General features: G+C 36.6%; 1 protein-coding gene across 3 annotated transcripts in view; it reads right to left on the reverse strand.

Moving 5' to 3' along the window:
• The window catches only part of HMGCLL1 (3-hydroxymethyl-3-methylglutaryl-CoA lyase-like 1), a 212,849-nt gene that overhangs the window by 74,483 nt on the left and 119,176 nt on the right, over positions 1–19,190 (reverse strand). For 2 of the 3 annotated variants that reach the window (XM_006835729.1, XM_006835728.1), the window contains 2 exons: positions 9,853–9,916; positions 5,181–5,369 (listed from right to left, as the gene is read on the reverse strand). In XM_006835729.1, the coding sequence (XP_006835792.1) occupies positions 5,181–5,369; positions 9,853–9,916 (253 nt within the window). The remainder of the gene's footprint in view (positions 1–5,180; positions 5,370–9,852; positions 9,917–19,190) is intronic. The other variant, XM_006835730.1, reaches the window with a different exon arrangement.

Genomic DNA, 19,190 nt, shown 5'->3' on the forward strand with positions numbered 1-19,190 from the left:
GTGTAGCATTGTAGAATCAACACTGGACTGCAAACCGCAAAGTCAGCAGTTCAAACCCACCAGCAACTCCTCAAAAACCCTATACAGAGTCACTATGAATCAGAACCAACTCAATGGTACTTAATAGCAACAACAACAGGCTGTTAAGAGATATCTATAGAAAACAAAATTATTCAGCTGGGTACCCATTCTCTCTTCAATGATATATAAAACATAATCACTTGAAAACTATATAATCGTACATTTTTTACCTCTTTCTCACTGACTACTGTTGCTCAACAGCTCTGATTATAAGCTCTCAAAAACTGAATCATGCCACATTTCTTTTCTGATTTTAAAAAATGCTTTAGTGCATCATCTCATTGTTCCATGAGAATATTGTCCAGCACAAGGATGTCTGAAGTAAGTTAATAATCGTGCTGTAAGGAAAACTACTTCATAATAAAAAATCTTTTGTAAATACTAATTTAAACTAAAAATTCGATGGCACTTAACAACAACAACAACAATTTAAACTAAGCCAAACAGCTTTCATGACTATAGAACTATTCAAAACCTTTCACATATTGATTGATCCAACATTTACAACAGTGTCTGAAAAATATCTGTTGAATACATGAATGATGCATTTTGTAAAAATATCTTTGCTGTTGTTGTTAAGTGCCATAAAGTCAGTTCCAACACTTAACAACCTTCTACAGGGTTTTCAAGGATAGATTTGCGGTTCAAACCAATATTGCAGTTTAGTGTTTATCAACTACAACGCCACACTGAAGGCATCCAATTTCAGCTTTTTTGCCTATTTAATCGTCTTTTGTTTCTTTCCTATACATATAAATATGTTTCACTGATTAACAGATGCTGAAGAAATGAATAATAGTTATTGAAGCATTTAAAAAACAAGTTAGTGATGCAATTATTTATATATCATAGTTCTATTCACAAATACTCTGAATAATAAAAGTTATTGTTGTTATTATCATTAATAATTGTAATGATTACAATAATAGTATTAATCAACTGCATTGTTACAAAAGTTTTGTTCTAGAAGCTTGGCATCTCAATCATTTCAGTTTTGCAAAATCTGGGGAGGTAGGCTTCATTACATCCATTTCCAGATAAGGAACTGAGAAACAGGCTCATCTGACTGTGGATAACAATTTTAAAAATTCACTTTGAGAGCTTCAGGACAGAATGCATGTAGAAAGATGAGCTGTTTTAGTTTTGACTGTCAAACATGGTTTAGAGTCCATGTGAAAAAAATGAGTGCTTTTAATATTAAAATTAGGTAAATAATTTGGCTTTAAAAGGGAATAATAAACATATGGAAAACATTACGAGCAAAGTCATATTATCAAAAATGTACTAAGTTTAAAAGGGGATAAAAGGTATGTAATATGTCTTCAGAACAAGGCTAAATATTACCTGTTCTTTCTTGTCTCTATGATACAATTAACATGTGACTGTCATTTGTGACACAAGATCTCATTTGTTTATTATGTTTTTTGGTTTTTTTTTGTCCGTCTAGAGACTTTTATTCAGGGTTAGGAAGAGGAAGGTGACCTCTGCCAGAGAGAGAAAACAGAAGGCAGAAAGAAGGGGAGAAAAAGAAGAAGAGAAGAGAGAAAGAAGAAGAGAAGAAGAGCTGTTTATTCTATTTTTAACCTATTATAAATTCTTATTGTTAGCAGAATTAATTGTGATTTTCACACCTGTAATTGTAGAAGATGTGTAACTTGGAGAGTAGTTCATCTTTCTTTTTAGGAATAAGCAATCCATTAGGAAGCAAGAGCATGAGTGGAGCATGAGATATCTACTTAGAAAAAATGGCAACAGCAGATACGGGGGCAGAGGCAGTGGCATGGAGACATAGAGCAATTTCAGGCTTTAGGTCCATGGACTGAGTAAGACTGTGTGCCTGCGGGCAGGAGGCTGGCTTGCAAAATGGGCCTTTTGGACATTTAAATGCATATATATTTTTTGTTTTGTATATGTACAGCTAATATTTTTGCTCTGTCCATTTGTAAAATAAAAGATGTAAATGAAGAGCTACAGAGAGAAAATAGGATGGCTGTTGTTACAGGGAGGGGATTGTAATTACTGAGATGAAACAAGGTGATCTTGTCTACAAACCTGAACTCAATTCACAATAAAAAGTTTTTTGAAAATGTAACTTTGAGAAATATTATAAAAAATCATGATTTCAGTGATAAAAAATAGAGACAAGCATTTTGGGGTATCAAAATTAGTGTGGTGCTGTAGGACCAATTCTAGACTGTGAACCACATGGTTGGTTGTTCAAACTCACCAGGTGTTCCTTGGAAATTCTATACAGGGTTGCTGTGAGTTGGAACTAATTCGATAGCATTTAACAATAACAACAACATAGTACATTAAACAATTTGTTAGTTGGTGTTTTGTTTTACTTAGGTACTTGAGAATATACAGGAGAATGAAACTCAATTTTCACATAAAAATTTTAAGACAAGAAAGTTACTGTATTAAAATTTTGTTCACTTTGTCTCCTCATTTTCTTGCTCTTTCAATTTTGAGTGTTTCTAAATATTCTATACTTAAATCTATATGTTAAGAATAGTCTCTCTATAGCCAATAATAACTGATAACTATGAATTTTTTGCCTCCCATGCAACCATCTCTAGTCCTATAAGACATATGTTTAAGTAATAAAAAATACAATAAAACTGGGCGCCCCAGAAAAGTCTTCCTATTATATGATTAGTATGTGCTTTCCAGACTGAGGGGGGAAGTTCCATTTATAACTCTCATTTGTTTCCTACCTTTATGGCCAAGTTTCCACTTATTACATGTCTCCTTGCCTTAATATTAACTTCCAGTTTGGAGCACTGCAAACTGTTTTCCCACCCTAAAATTAAAGCAAACTGTATGTACTTCACATTCAACATTAATTTTATTAGAAAGCACTTCAAAGGTTCCATTTTAAATAATGAAGTATGATCACTGCTTCCTGAAGCCAAGGTTAAACGTGTTCATAATGAAGCTGTGTAGTCTCTGATTTTCTTTCTATTTAAACATAGGCTTTTTTCCCCCAAGATACTTTTTCTCCTTTAGAGTTAAGCCTGATGATTGTTGTTGCTGGGAGGAGGTGGGGAGGATGAAAAGAGGACATTGGTATGCTCCATCGTACTCAGACTATTGCTCTTACCTCTCACTAATGTGCTCTTGTAAAGACATTCCACCTACCACATCCAGCTGTCTTTATAAACATAATTGTGCTATAACATTTAAAGATTCTCAGGAGGTGCACTGTTTTAAGAAAGCAGCCGAATATATTTCTTTCTTATGGTGACAATTGCTTACAGTCGCTATGAAGTTCACAACAGTGGATGGCAGAGCAGACAAAAAGCTCTACAACTCAACCTTTTTAACATCCTTAGCACATCCATGCTTTTGACCACTTATGTAATAGTTTATTTATATTAGTCTCTCTAGCTTCATACCATTTTATTCATATATAAGGCAGTGCTGTCATCTTAACCACCTATTCACACTGTGGCTATAAATTTGACTCTGGAGAATTAGCACAAAGCTGGAAGTCTATTATTGCAATCTCAGACTCACTTTTCTCTGTTACATTACCTCCCATATACATACAGAGCGTGTGCACACAGAAAACACAGTTACCGAAGCTTATAGACAGATTCCCTACTGCCTGCCATAGAAGCTTCTGAAGAGTAGAATATCCATTCTTCTCCTAACATGCAATACATTAGTCATCTTTCTGGTCCTATGGCATGATCTTTCCTTCCCTAGAAAACCTTAGGTCCAAGTTCTGTTTCCTCTGCTTGAAATGTTTCCCACACTCCTCTTGCCGACACCTGGTGGGATTAGTTGCTTTTTGTTCTTTAGATCTGATCTTTAAGTATTGCCTCCTCAGATAGGCCTTCCTTAGCCATTAAATTCACATTCGAACACTGATAATGTTTTGCACATGGGCATTTTCAAGAAGTAGACAGAGCCCTGAAGCAGAAGTTTGAGTTCCCAGAGTTTATATTATAGTTCTTTATCACAGAAAAGCAAATTAATTAGTAATTGTTATATAATAACAATGTACAGCATTAATAAAGGATTCCTGGTGTGGTACTTAGGATAAGCATTGGACTGCTGATCTCAAGACTGGAAGTTCAAACTCACCAACTGTTCCTTGAAAATCCTATATTGTTGCTGTTAAGTGTTGTCAAGTTGGTTCCAACTCATAGCGATCCTGTATAGGGTTTAAAGGACTGGCTGATGGGTTTGAACTGCCGACTTGTGGCTAGCAGTACAGTGCTTATCCTACAGCACCACACCAGGACTCCTTAGTCATTAGGATTTAATGAATCAGTAGTTACTAGGAGTTAACAAACTGTTAATCCACCAAATACTAGAGCTCTTAATTTTGATCAAATACAAGGTCAACAGTTCAAATTTACAAGTTGTTCTTTGGAAATCCTATACAGGGTTGCTGTTAATTAGAACCACGGCATCTAACAACAACAACAATGGAATACATGGAGTTCTGGTATGGTGATATAGGATAAGCCCGGATTGCTAATCACAAAATCAGCGGTTCAAATCTACCAGCCACTACTCAAGAACTCCATATAGGGCATATAGGGCTGCTATAAGTTAGAACTGACTTGAATGCACTTAACAACAACAATGGAATATATATTTGATAAGAAGCAGAGGTTATGTAAACTCACCAACATCAGGAAAACATCTTGGCCAAATGAGTCTATATTTCATCACTACATCTTCACATCACAGAGTACCAAATTACCAAAAGTAGTACTATTTATGTGATTACAACAAAATCTTACACTACATTTGTGCTTATGCTCCTCAAAATGTTATTTTAGTTCAGCCTATAAAGTTTTGTGGCATACAGAAGTTGAAACTAGTACACATAGTTTTGATGGTACTAATAATACTTAAAAAAAACACAAACTGACAGATTTTTCCTATGAAATAAACAGGAATGAGACCTTGTTGCCTGAACAAACATGCACATGTTACAAATGTTTCCTGAGTGGCTGCCATATGGTATATGACAGGTCCTGTCTACGCATCATACTTAGAGCATCTAAAAAATACGATCTTATTAAATGTTATACTAAAAATAAGGACATACATACACGCACACAAAGACTAGAAAATACCTGAAGGGCTGTAAGGATATTTGCTAAGGCTTGTCCATATGTGTCATGACAGTGAACAGCAATTGCACCTGGTGGGATTTCTTTCATGACACTTTCCAACATTCTTTTCATGCTTCCTGGAGTTCCCACTCCAATCGTGTCTCCCAGAGAGATCTCGTAACAGCCCATGCCATATAGCCTCTTAGACACCTGTTAAGAAAGGTGGGGTGCTAGTAAAACAATGGAAATGAACAGACTCAAGTCCTGTCATTCCTCAACAAACAGCATCCAGAAATAAAACTGACAACTGAATTCAGTTACATAAAACTTCCACATATGAAAAATTTGCTTTTTTCCCCTTTTACATTGAATTCTAAGAATTATAAAAATGTCTAATGACATTGCTAGGGTTATCTTTTAACAATTTTCAAGTTTATTTGAGGGCCATTTGTATCTCTATGTATGTTCAATGATAAAATTACTAACTAAAATTTTAATGGTCACTATGAGTCGGAACCGACTCCACGGCACATAACAACAACAACAACAATTACTTCATCTAAAAAAACCTAGGAAAATAATGCTAATAATGGCATGTGTTAGTTGTGGGGTGAAATAGGAATACATAAAAATCATTTTATAAATGAAGAGAGAGAAATGCTGTTAACTGATGGTACATGGAAGGGGTTAAAATCATTGTAATGAAACAAAGTATATGATTTGTTGAATGTAAAACCAATGATCTGCCCTTAAATTTTCATTCAATTCACAATAAAAACTTAAAAAAAAAAATGCTATGAGTGTATGAGCAAATAACAAAGGAAAGCTCGCAATATCAAGTAGGAAAGACCTAAGTGGCATCTTATAGTAAAGTAGGTGTTGAATTTTTGAAGTGTGTTAAAAGAAAGGTTTGAGAAGACTGTTCCAGGTGGAATATCAAAACAAAAAAGTAGTGTGTTTCGGGGCAGTTGAAATATAAAATGCAAAGAATGTTCAAGATGTAAAAAAGATATCAGATGAAAAGGACATTGTGATTGGAAAACAAAACAAACAAACAAATACAGAAGTAAACATGGAAGCGAAAAGTCAGATGAGAATGGAGAGGTAGGTAGGCATAAGGCAGACCATGCAGTTTTAAAAAGTTTAGCGTTTTGGTTAGGACTTTATCAAAAGAGTAATGGGAAATCCTGGTAGGATATGAGGTGGTGATAATATAATCAAATTTATGTTTTAGAAAGTCTCCTCTATCTAATATAAAAAACGGTGTGCAGGATACTCAGAAAGGATCATATATTCAAGGTTGGTGGTTATGTGCCGTGGAATCAATTCAGACTTATAGTGACCTTTTACAGAGTTTCCGAGGCTGTAACTCTTCGTGGGAGCAGAAAGCCTCATCTTTCTCCTGTGGAACAGCTGGTAGTTTCGAACTGCTGACCTTGCGTTTTTCAGCCTGATTCATAACCACTAATACCAGAATTTGATGGAAACAAGGATAAAAAAAGTATAAATATTCATTCTGTACTGCATATTAAATGCTACTGCTGTTGTTGGTAACTGCCATTGAGTCCGTTCCAACTCAGAACAATCCTTTATATGGTTTCCAAGGAGCAGCTGATAGGTATGAACCACCAACCTTTAGGAATTGTTTCATGGCCACAGAGAAGAGACTGAATATTCGAAGATGATTGAGAAGCAGAAATTTAACAGTCAGAAAGAAAACCCTAAATTTGGTGTCAAAAAGACATAAATGATGGATACAAATAAATCAGAAAGGAGAATATGGTCATCAACCCCAAATTCTGCTGAGGGTGCAAATAAGATGAGGTCTAGACATGATTTGCATTTGTTAACATAAGTGGTAAGTAGGGATCTTATGATGATGGATTTCAGTGGAGTGAATGACCTAGAAGTCATCTTGGAGTGTGAGGAAGAGCTAGTGAAGCATGAGAAAATGGAAACCTACTGTAGATAGCTCTTTTAGGAAGCTTATGTGTAGAAAGATAGAGATAGATTAGCAACTGAACGATGAATTCAGGAATACATTTTTCATATGGAAAAGATGTGAATACATTTAAGAGTCAAAACAGCAGATTCTGTTGAGAATCACAGATGTACATACAGGAGAGAAAATGAAAGGAAAGAATAGAGATTTGAATAGAATAAGGAGCTCTGGTAGCGTAGTGGTTACGAATCGGGCTGCGAGCCACAAGGTCAGCAGTTCGAAACTACCAGCTGTTCCGTGGGAGAAAGATGAGGCGTTCTGCTCCCCTAAAGATTTACAGCCTCGGAAACCCTGTACAGGGTCGCTATGAGTCGGAACTGACTCCATGGCACACAACAACAACAACAACAAAAGTTTAAAATAGCAATTTCAGTGAGTAGGAATATGAATTGACTACACAACGTAATCGTAGAGCACAGAAGGTGCATAATGATCATGAATTTATAATGCTTACAATCTGCCTGTCATATGACTCTCTTCAGTAGCACCTCAGGCATCCTCATGGAGAAACAGAGCCTGAAGGGGTGTGTGGTTCATCCTAAGGATGGCATGAGGCACAAGAAAGGCAAGTGGTTTGTTGTATAGTAAGAGGAGGATCTTGGTTTGGTGCAATCTGAAATAACACAATTTTGGAAGTGATTTTAAAGAAAAGAATAGGCAACTGTGAATAAAAATGAATGACAGACTCTTAGAAGGGTCCCATGCAAAGATGGAGGTGGTGGTGATTGCATGCTCTTGAGTAGGTTCCAACTCATAGCAAGTCTACACTGGTTGTCTGTAAACCCTTATGGGAGCAGAAAGCCTCATCTTTCACCTGCAGAGTGACTGGTAGTACACTGCTTATCCTACAGCACCACACCAGGACTCCTTAGTCATTAGGATTTAACGAATCCGTAGTCACTAGGATTTAACAAATTGATAATCCACCACATTCTAGATCTCTTAATTTTGATCAAATACAAGTTCAGCAGTTCAAATTTACAAATTGTTCCTTGGAAATCCTATACTGATGACCTTGCAGTTAGTAGCCTAGCTTGTAATCCACTATGTTACCAGGGCTCCTTCATGCAAGGGTGGTTGTTGCTGCTGTTATTAAGTACCATTGAGTCAGTCTGTCTCATAGCTGAGGAGAGGTTGGTGAGTCTTAATTGCCAAACTTGCAGTTCAAATGGACCTTGTGGGCCAGTGCTTATCCTAGAGTGCCACACCAGAACTCCTCATGCAAGGGGTGTTGTTGTTGTTCAGTGGTGTTGAGTTAGTTTTGACTCATAGCCACCACGTATCGGGTTTCTGAAGAGTGGCTGGTGGGTTTGAACTACTGAACTTGTGTTTCAAACAGACTATGTGGTTCAATGCATTATCCTGCAGTGCCACACCAGGACTCGCATGCAAGGGTAGAATTATGAAATTTAAGCTTTATTATTTCATAGTATATCTGCTTCTATGGGTAAGAGTCTTAAATAATACGTCCTGGGAGATTTCTCATTTTAAAATTCTGCAATATATTTCATAAAATAAATAACTTCAGGAAAATTGAAAGCCCAGCTGCCTAAACTTAGATTTTCTAATGATGCTTCATTGCTTTATTACCATCAGTACCATATTACTATATTCATTAACACTGACAACCTTCTCAATAAGAAGTACATATTAACACACTTCACATACAAATGAGTTTCTGAGACATTCTAATATGATCTCAATGACAAGAGTAATTTGTGTTCATTAGTATCAATTAATAAACAAGAACAGGAAATAGAAAATACAATTTCCATAAGCAAGATCTTAGTCACTACAATCTATTGCTATAATATTTCTCTGGAAAAACAGGACCTTGAAATAGCAGTACCATCCATATGATCGCAAAGGAGCAAAAACACTGGTACACAGTATATTCTAGGATAGGTGTGGAAGTATGCACGAGAAAAACAAAGGTATGCTACCTAAAACAAAAGCTATGCTCCCTAAGCAACCAAAGTAAAATTTAAGTGTGTGTACACAAACTGCTACAACAATCTGGTCAGGAGTAGAAAGACTAGATTCTTTCTACATTAAAAGATAAAAAAGTTTTTAAAAAGCAAAATAAATGCTGATGTCTTCATTTTCTTCACCTTTGAGCACTCAGAAGATCACACTCAATTTTTATTTAACTTAGGGCAGTAATAGTCAATATTTGTTGCTGTTGTTAAGTGCCATTGAGTGAGTTTTGACTTTATAGTGATTCTGTGTAAGGTTTCCAAAGAGCAGATGGTGGGTTTGAATGACTGACCTTGTGGTTCTCACTCCAGTGCTAATCCTACAGCAACACATCAGAAGTCCATGACTTTGATACTGTGATGATGGTGGTGTGTTGTGGAGTTGGTTCCGACTCATAGGGACCCTGTATAGGGTTTCCAAGGCTATAAATATAACCCTGTATAGGGTTTCCAAGGCTTCTCCCATGAACTGTGGCAGATAGATACAAACTGCTGACCTTGAGGTTAGCAGCCCAATGCGTAAAACCATTATGGTCCAGGGCTCAGAGCCCTTTAAAATGAAGGCACCATGTTCTCAAACATGTTCTCTCCCATAGTTTAATCTTTGTTGAGGTGATGTAATAAATGTTAGAAAATTAGTCCACTTAAATATATACATATTTATACATATACATCACTTTACCATGAATCAGAAAAGAGCAGAGATGCATCTTACTTCTGTCACTTTTTGCGGAGTGATGTTTCCTTCATAGGGGCAGCCCAGGGCACAAGACACATACCTAAATTTAAAATATAGACCCATATAAATATGCATCTAGTAGCTAAGTCATTTCTTAATTTCCATTTTCTTTTTAAATGAAGAAACAGCCTAAAGAGCACCAAGAAAATTGACTTTACACTATTTGTTTGTTATGATTTCACTCTCAGACAAGCCCAAAAGATGTTCAATTGAAACATATTTTTATCTCTCAAAAATTGATAATTTAATATATATTATTTGGCAGAAGTTAAGGACAAAACAATAGGTGTTTATATTGTGTGTTTTGATTCCAACTTAAAGCAGCCATACAGTACAGAGTAGAACTGTCCCATAATTTTCCAAGGCTATAAATCTTTCCAAAACCAGATTGCCTCACCTTTCTCCTGTGAAGCAACTGGTGGATGTGAATCCCCAGTGTTTTAGTTAGCAGCCAAGTAATTTAACCCCTGTGCCATCAAGATGACTTCATTTATACTATGGTTGTTACTGTTAAGTGTTGTCAAGTCAGTTTCGACTCATAGGTTTCAAAGGAGTAGTGGTGAGTTCAACTATTCAGTCTTTCAGTTAGCAGTCAAACACTAGCCACCGTACTTTCAAGGCTGTTATACTATGGTGTTGTCATGTCAGTTCTGACTTATAGTGACCCTGTAGAGGGTTTCCATCTGAGTAGCGACTGGTATATTTCAACTGCCGACCTTGCAGTTAGCAATCCAATGCTTATCCTTTATCATCATACCATTTATACTATGTTAAGTACCATCAAGCTTTTTACGACTTATAGCAACCCTGTATAGGGTTTCCGAGGAGCCGCTGGTAGCTTTGAATCGCTGACCTTGCAGTTCAAAATGACCTGCGGTCCAATGCTTGTCCTACAGCATCACAGCAGGGCTCAATTTATTTACATATTAATATTTTAAATGTTAAACACCAATAAAATGTATAGTTTATTAAATGACTATGTGCATTCAACAGATAAATATGTGTATTCAACTGATAAATATCCGTATCTTTGCAATCAAATAGAATACATAGATGAATAACCGAATTTCTCTCTTTACTCCCATCTGGATGTTTTGGCCTCATTTAGATACAGTCATTAATCACCCCCAAAACTCCTAGAACTGGCCACAACCTCAGAGTTCATCTTGTTTATCTCTCATGGGTGTCTCTAAATCATTCCAAACAGAAAAGTGTCTAGTCTGTGTTTAAAGGATTCCAAATAAAGATATTCTATAAGCTTCTTCAGCAATTCACTCTAATATAAAAAGTCAAACCTTTTCAGCAAAAACAGTGATCCATTGCCATCTTAAATTATTAAGCCTTAGGAAAGCCTGTTTTAGCTATTTTCAGCTCAACACCACTCCAATTTTATTAAACTTTCCTCAGAGATTTTGCAATACTTGTATTAAAATAATGCATCATGCCTCTGATGTTTTCTCGAATGAGGCAATCCACATAAGGAAGCCAGGAGTGGTGGGGAATAAGGCCAGAGTCCAGGTCTTTGGGCCAGAATAGAAAAGACTTTCAATATCAAGACCCTTGAATGCCATGCCAAGGAGTTTCAGCTTTGAGACCATATTTGATTTGAGGAGACTCAAAATTATTCGATATGGTAGTGTCAAGAACAGATTTGTTTTCCAGAAATAAAACTCTTTGGGCTCTGGAAATAATTGCACCAGGAAAGACAAAGGAAAAGGGATGAGAAAATATAATACCTTATTTCTTTGATTCTGAGATGCTATTTATTTTATAAATACACTATGAATTTCATAACAGACTTTAGGTAAAAGTTAAATGTATATTAAGTGATTCAATATACATACATTGATTCTAAAATGTAACCTAATTTCGGAAGTATTAAATCTGAATAAAAGTTTTATTTGGGGATTAAAATAAATCAGCAATTCTATAAATCAGGCAAATAAATGTGAGGACAGGGATGTAAGGAAAGAAAAAAGAGAAAAACATTCAAGAAACACTGGACAGTTATGCTGGACAGAAAACCTATCTCTTTTATTCTTCCTAATACTGTTTCTTTGTGTGTTTCATCTAATAATGGTGTCTGACTTTCACATAATCTGCCTAAATTTAATTCAGAGATGTGAGAAAGAAATCCTCTTGTGCTAAAGTACCGCTTCAGAAAGAGTAGAGAAGAGAAAATAATTTTAATACAGATAAGAATACATGTGTCAGAAAGCAAAGCATCTAGACACAAGCAAATAGCAAATCTCAAACAGCCACTTACCTTTCTCATCTAAACATGAAAACAAAACCTAACAAAACCATTCCAAACAAGAAAAGGCAACACTTTTGCATTCTCAACTTCTTATTTGATGGGTGCTATTTCCTATTCTCCTGGACTTGTTTTAATTTTCTTCAGCTTCAGTTTGAATTTGCATATGAGTAATTGATGGTCTGTTCCAAGTCTGCCCTGGGTCTTGTTTTGACTGATGATATGAAGCTTTTCCATCATTTCTTTTTTTTTAATGTTTTTTCATGAATTATGTGATAGATTACATGGGAAAACATTTGCTTTACATTCATCCTATCGTTTATCATTTCATTGCCATGGTTATAATCCCCTACATGCATCCTCAACCAACCAAAGGGTATACCCCACAAGCCTTCCCTTCAATCATCAGCATGCAGCCCCTCTCCCTCTCTGGATCTAGAGTTCCCAGCTTCTCCATCTCTCCATGTCATGTCTCTGCCTCCATCTCTGGTGTCACTGTTTCTCTGGGTAGGGTCCGACACTCTGCTCTTCTCCCAGAGGTGATGGTCCCAGAGGCCTCCGCTCCTAGACTGCAAAGTCAATCACTCCCCTCCTTTTGCTACAAATGTCTACCTTTACATTTTCAACCCTCACAACCAGTCCTGATAACAATTATTCACTATTGTATCACAAGAGACCTATCCACATCTCCTTTCATCAGCCCTGCCCAGACAGATTGGATACTATTAGTGGATATTCTACCTTACTCCAAGCCCTCTGGATCTAGGCTCCCTCTTGAAAACTTGTAAGCCAGTCACTTCTTGCCTTTGTAGTCCCCCCCCCCCCATTTTAGGTAGCCAATGTCCAAGTTGTCCATCCCTGTCTACTCTGTGTATGGAGGGGGTGGGAATAATCCTCGCTGTATCCTTCATCTCTTTCCCCAGATGTGGTCAATTTGATTTCTATGAATTCCATCTGGTGAAGTCCATGTGTATAGATGTCTCTTATAATGTCTAAAGAAGGTATTTGAAATGAACAAATCATTGATTTTGCAGAATTCTATCATGCATTCTCCAGCATCATTTCTATCACCAAGGCCATATTTTCCAACTACTGATCCTTCCTCTTTGCTCTCAACCTTTGCATTCCAATCACCCATAATGATCAATACATCTTGATTGTATGTTTGATCAATTTCAGAATGAAGAAGTTGGTAGAATTCTTCTATTTCATCCTCACTGGCTTTAGTGGTTGGTGCATAAATTTGAATAATAGTATTAACTGGGCTTCTCTGTAGGCACATGGATACTATCCTATCACAGACAGCATTGTACCACATGACTGATCTGGATATGTTCTTTTTTTTTACAATGAATGCAACACCATTCCTCTTCAATTTGTCATTTCCGGTATAGTAAACCATGTGGTCATCAGATTCAAAATGGCCAATACCAGTCCATTTCAGCTCACTATTGCCTAACATATCGATGTTTATGCATTCCATTTCATTTTTGAAAACTTCCAATTTTACCAGATTAATACTTCATACATTCCATGTTCCAATTTTCAATGAATATTTACAGATGTTTCTCTTCACTTTGAGTTGTGCCCCATCAGAAAATGAAGGTCTCGTGGGCTTTTCTCCCACAAGCTTTACTCCATTTGCATTATCACAGTCAACTTTACTTTGACGAGGCAGTTGCATTTTGAGTGCCTTCCAACCTGAGGGGCTCATTTTTCTGGCACCATATCTGACAGTGTTTCTCTGTTATTCATATGGTTTTCAGTGACTAAATATTCAGAAGTAGTTCATCAATCTTCTTCCTAGTCTGTCTTCATCTGGAAGCTCATCTGAAACCTGTCTACCATGGGTGACGCTGCTGGTATTTAAAATACTGGTGGCATAGCTTTCAGAATCATAGCAACTCACAAGCTGCCATAGTACAACAAAATAACATACCAGTGGAAGAATAGATTTGATACATTATACACTAAAGACCGAAGACCAGAAGAGTTGTGGAATGACATCAAGAACATCAGACAGGAAGAAAGCAAAAAGTCATTGAGAAGACAAGGAAGAAGGAAAAGATCAAAATGGATGTCAAAAGAGACACTGAAATTTGCTCTTCAGCATAGAGATGATAAAGCAAATGGAAGAAATGAGGAGGTCCAAGAGTTGAACACAAAACTTCAAAGATCAGCTAGAGAGGATAAAGCCAAATATTACAACAAAATGTGCAAAGATCTGGAATCAGAAAACCAAAAAGGAAGAACTCACTCAGCATTTATCAATCTGAGGGAACTGAAGAAAAAATTCAAGCCTTGACTTTCATTATTAAAAGATTCTCTGGGCAAATTATTGAATGATGCAGAAAGCATCAAGAGAAAATGGAAGGAATACACAGAGTCATTGTACCAAGAGGAAATGGTTAATATTCAACCATTTCAAGACATAGTATATGATCAAGAGCCAATGATACTGAAGAAGGAAGTCCAAGGTGCATAGAAGCAATTGGCAAAGAATAAGTCCCCAGGAAATGATGGAATAAAAATAGAAATCTTTCAAGAAAGTGAGGCAGCTAGGAGGCACTCACTCATCTCTGCCAAGAAATTTGGAAAACAACTATCTGGCCAACTAATTAGAAGAGATCCATATTTGTGTCCATTCCAAAGCAAGGTAACCCAATGGAATGCAGAAATCATCGGACAATACCTTTGATATCCTATGCGAGTAAAGTTTTACTAAAGGTAATACGGAAATGGCTACAAGCATACATTGACCGAGAACTTCCAGAGGCTCAAGCTGGATTCAGAAGAGGCTGTGGAAAAAGGGATATCATTGTTGATGTCTGGTGGATCTTGGCTGAAAGCAGAGAATATCAAAAAGATGTTTACCTGTGCTTTATTGACTATGCAGACTTTCTATTGTGTGGATCATGACAAGCTATGGACAACATTGCGAAGTATGAGTATTCTGGAACACTTAATTGTGCTCATGAGGAATCTGTACCTGGACCAAGAGGCAGTTATTCGAATAGAACATGGGAACACTGAATGGTTTAAAATTAAGAAAGGTGTGAAACAAGGTTGTATTCTTTCCCCATACTTATTCAACCTGTATGCTGAGCAAATAATCCAAGAAGCAGGGTTCTATGAAGAAAAACGTGGCATCAGGATTGGAGGAAGACTCATTAACAACCTGTGATATGCAGATGGTACAACCTTGCTTGCCGAAAGTGAAGAAGACTTATAATATTTACTGATGAAGATCAAAGAACACAACCTTCGGTATGGATTACATCTCAATGTCAAGAAAACAAAAATCCTCACCGCTGGACCAATAAACAACATTCTTATCAATGGAGAAAAAATTGAAGTTGGACGTCATTCTTTTTGGATCAACTATTAACGCTCATGGAAGCAGCAGTCAAGAAATCAAACGACATATTGCATTAGACAAATCTGCTGCACAAGACCTTTTTAAAGTGTTGAAGAGCAAAGATGTCAGCTTGAGGACTAAGGTGCGCCTGGTATTTTCAATAACCTCATATGCATGCAAAAGCTGGACAGTGAATAAGGAAGACCATAGACAATTGATGCTTTTGAGTTATGGTGTTGGAGGAGCATATTGAAAGTGCCATGGGCTGCCAAAAGAACCAACAGATCCGTTTTGGAAGAAGTGCAGTCAGAGTGTTCCTTGGAGACCAAGGTAGCCAAACTTCATCTCTCATACTTCGGACATATTGTCAGGAGGGACCAGTTTCTGGAGAAAGACATCATGTTTGGTGAGGTGAAGGGTCAGAGAAAAAGAGGAAGACCTCCAACGTGATGGACTGGCCAAGTGGCAGCATTGATGGACTCAAGCGTGGCAACAGTAGTGAGGTTGGCCTAGGATTGGGCAGTGTTCCCTTCTGCTGTGCATAAAGTCGCTATGAGTCAGTACTGACTCGATGACACCTAACAACAACAGCATTTCCTATTCTGGAGTCCTAGTGTGGCGCTGTAGGATAAAGCACTAAACTGCAAGGTCCATTTGTTAGTGATTTAAAGCCACCAGCTGCTCCTCAGAAACCTTGTACAGGTACAAGTTGGCTATAAGTCGAAACCGACTCAATGGTAGTTAACAACAACAACATTCCCTATTCTTATAAGGCTTATGCTCGATGCATTTTCATTGAATCTAGTTTTTCTTTTAAACCTTTACTTTGCGTTCTCTTGAATTTTATTTTCAAATTTTCTGCAACAGAATTGTGAGTGGCCACCTGTTCGGACTATTCATACAAGGAACCACTTTTGCTATAACTAAATATGTTTTCCTAACTGTGATTTAAGACAGGTTGGCTAATGAAAGCTCATAGGTCAATCAATCCCATCCTTTTCTTTCGTAAATTAAGTTTTATTGGAACAGAGCCATGCCCATTTGCTTATATTTTGTCAATGGCTTTTGCTGCTGCTGCTAAGTGTGGATGGCTCAGTTCTGACTCATAGTGACCCTGTATAGGGTTTCTAAGGAGTAGCTGGTGGGTTTGAACTACCAACCTTGTGGTCAGCAGTTCAGTGTTTATCCTACAACTTTACCATCATAATAACTGAATTGAGTAGTATGACAAGAGATCATCTATAAGTATCTACTCTCTGACCCTTTATAGAAGAAGTTTGTCGATCCCTGATCTACAATGCAGATCCTCTTTTTAGTGTGAAAATGTCTCTGTAGTCATCATAAAGAGCTCCAACCTCTGCTTTAACTAGGGACTAAAGCCCCTAAGTTTCTGAACTTCAGTTGTTCTCTAACAATCCATTACAGTGGTTATCAAACTTGACTTCACAGTATCACTTACGAAGATTAAAACAACAACAGTAACAAAACATGCTGGATGATTAGGTCACAAGTCATAACAATCAAATCAGAAACTATTGAATCCAACTATGAATATTTTAAAAATATTTGTAAAGTTTCATTATGATGCCAAGGTTCAAAACCATTAACTAGTAACAATAGTGCTTCACTTGAATACTGTCCTCTGTGACATTACCTAGGTCTGATAATATCTAACCTCAGGAGTCTACTAACTGCTATTTAACAACATTTTTATTCATCCTAGATTGTCTGGTGGTTAAGGTACTCACAGACCTATTCAAATGATGTTATCCTGTTTAATAATCTAGCCCTAATCTCTCAATTTCATTTTGTATCCTACTCACTCTTTCTGATGCAAAGCACTGTTTACTAAACAGCAACCCTTAGTAGTTCTTTCAATAAGGGCCAATTTGCAAACTCTTTTATTAGCAAATAGTTTTATTTCTCATTCATTCTTGAATGAGTTTGGCATGGTAGATTATTAGTTCTTTTTTCTCAGCATTTGAGACATAGTAAATTCACTGTCCTTGGTTCCAGTTGCTGATGATGAAAATGTTGCTTTCAGTCTAATTATAGTTTTTTTGTTCTATTTGTGTTTAGGGCTATTTATATCTAAGTCTCTGTCGTTACTATGAGGGTCTCAGGATTCATTCTATGTCAATTTTTAACATTCATGCTATTTTCATTTCTTGAAAATTCTTGAGGTATCAGCTTCTTAAATGTATTCCTCACATCTGCTTTCACTGTTTTTTCTTTTTTTTTTTCTTTCTGGAAATTCTACTAGGAATTCCCTCGTAATATCACTTTCAAATGTACTATTACTTTTTCATTCTTGATAATTACATCCAACTTCTCATAAAATGCATGTAACCTGCTATTCAATACATTGTTGTTGTTGTTGTTGTTGTTAAGTGCCGTCAAGTCGATTCTGACCCATAGCTAATTGTTAATTATATGAATATATTCTTATTTCTATAAATCATGTGGAGTTCTAGTGTGGTATTGGAGGGTAAGAACTGGATGGCTAGCTGCAAGATCTGTGGTTAAAATCTACCAGTTGCTTCTTGGAAACCCTATACAAGATTGTCATGAGTGGGAACCTACTGCAAGGCACTTAACAACAACACTAAGACAAAGAATTTTTTTCGAGTCCTCATTCTTTTTTCACAAAGATCCATTTTTCAATAATGTTATTTTGCCTCTATAAACATTTTAAGCACTTATTTTGCAATTTCTTTTTTTAAACTATCCTGTTGTCTTCTGTTCTGCTAAAGTAGTTTCAGATACTGTTCTGAAAGAGATCACATTAGAAGGTCCTGGATACAGTGGGAGAAAAATGTAGAACAAAACTTAAAATCAAGAAAAAACAAAACAAAAACCAGGCTTATTGATCAAACCGACTGGTGTAACCACTGAGACTGGACTTTATTCCCCTTTCAGGTCTGAAATGCCTGCTCCTCTATGGGTAATTTCAACACATATGTCTATAAAAGGAACAATGACACTCAAAATAATCAACCATTTGAAATTAAAAGGGCAGCATTTGTCAAAGGGCAAAATTCAGAAGGCTTAAGAGGGAGGACTGGAAACAGGAAACACAAAGAGGAAGTGGGATAAGTGGTGTTACATTATGGGATTTCAGTCAATGACATGAAACAAAATGTGTATGAATTGGACGGAAAACTGATCTGTTTGGAAAACTGATAAAATGTCTTTAAAAGGGTTTTTTGGGTTTTTGGGGATACTTTGTTTCAAATATGGGTTATAATTTATATGATCTTTTTCATGGTGCTGTTAGTTTCTGTAGGAGTGCTGTGAGAGTCCTGGATTATTTAAATGCCTCTATAAAGGTGACCTAATTGCCTTTTGTCCTTGCCTTGGAGATTTTACCAATTTTTTGAAAAATTTCTACCTTAATTTCTCCTTTTGGGTTTGCACAATATTCTTGTATCATAAATCCATAACACTTAACTAAGCTTGGCACAGGTCCAGTGACTTTGCATTGGCAGGAAGGTATTCCAAGCTTCAGGAAATATTCTGTTCCAACCCCATGTCTTACAAAAGCATGTATATTTCTCCACATGGACATTAAAATCCCATTTCCATGCCTCAATGAATTATACTTGGGTAAGATAACCTAATGTGCCACTGTGGTTACCCTTCATGCTTACCACTTTTTTTTTTTTTTTTAAATGACATCTGGAGACTTTCCTTTCTTTCATG

The sequence above is a fragment of the Chrysochloris asiatica genome, unplaced genomic scaffold (genome assembly GCF_000296735.1).
Source record: "Chrysochloris asiatica unplaced genomic scaffold, ChrAsi1.0 scaffold00019, whole genome shotgun sequence".
NCBI classification, from domain to species: Eukaryota; Metazoa; Chordata; class Mammalia; order Afrosoricida; family Chrysochloridae; genus Chrysochloris; species Chrysochloris asiatica.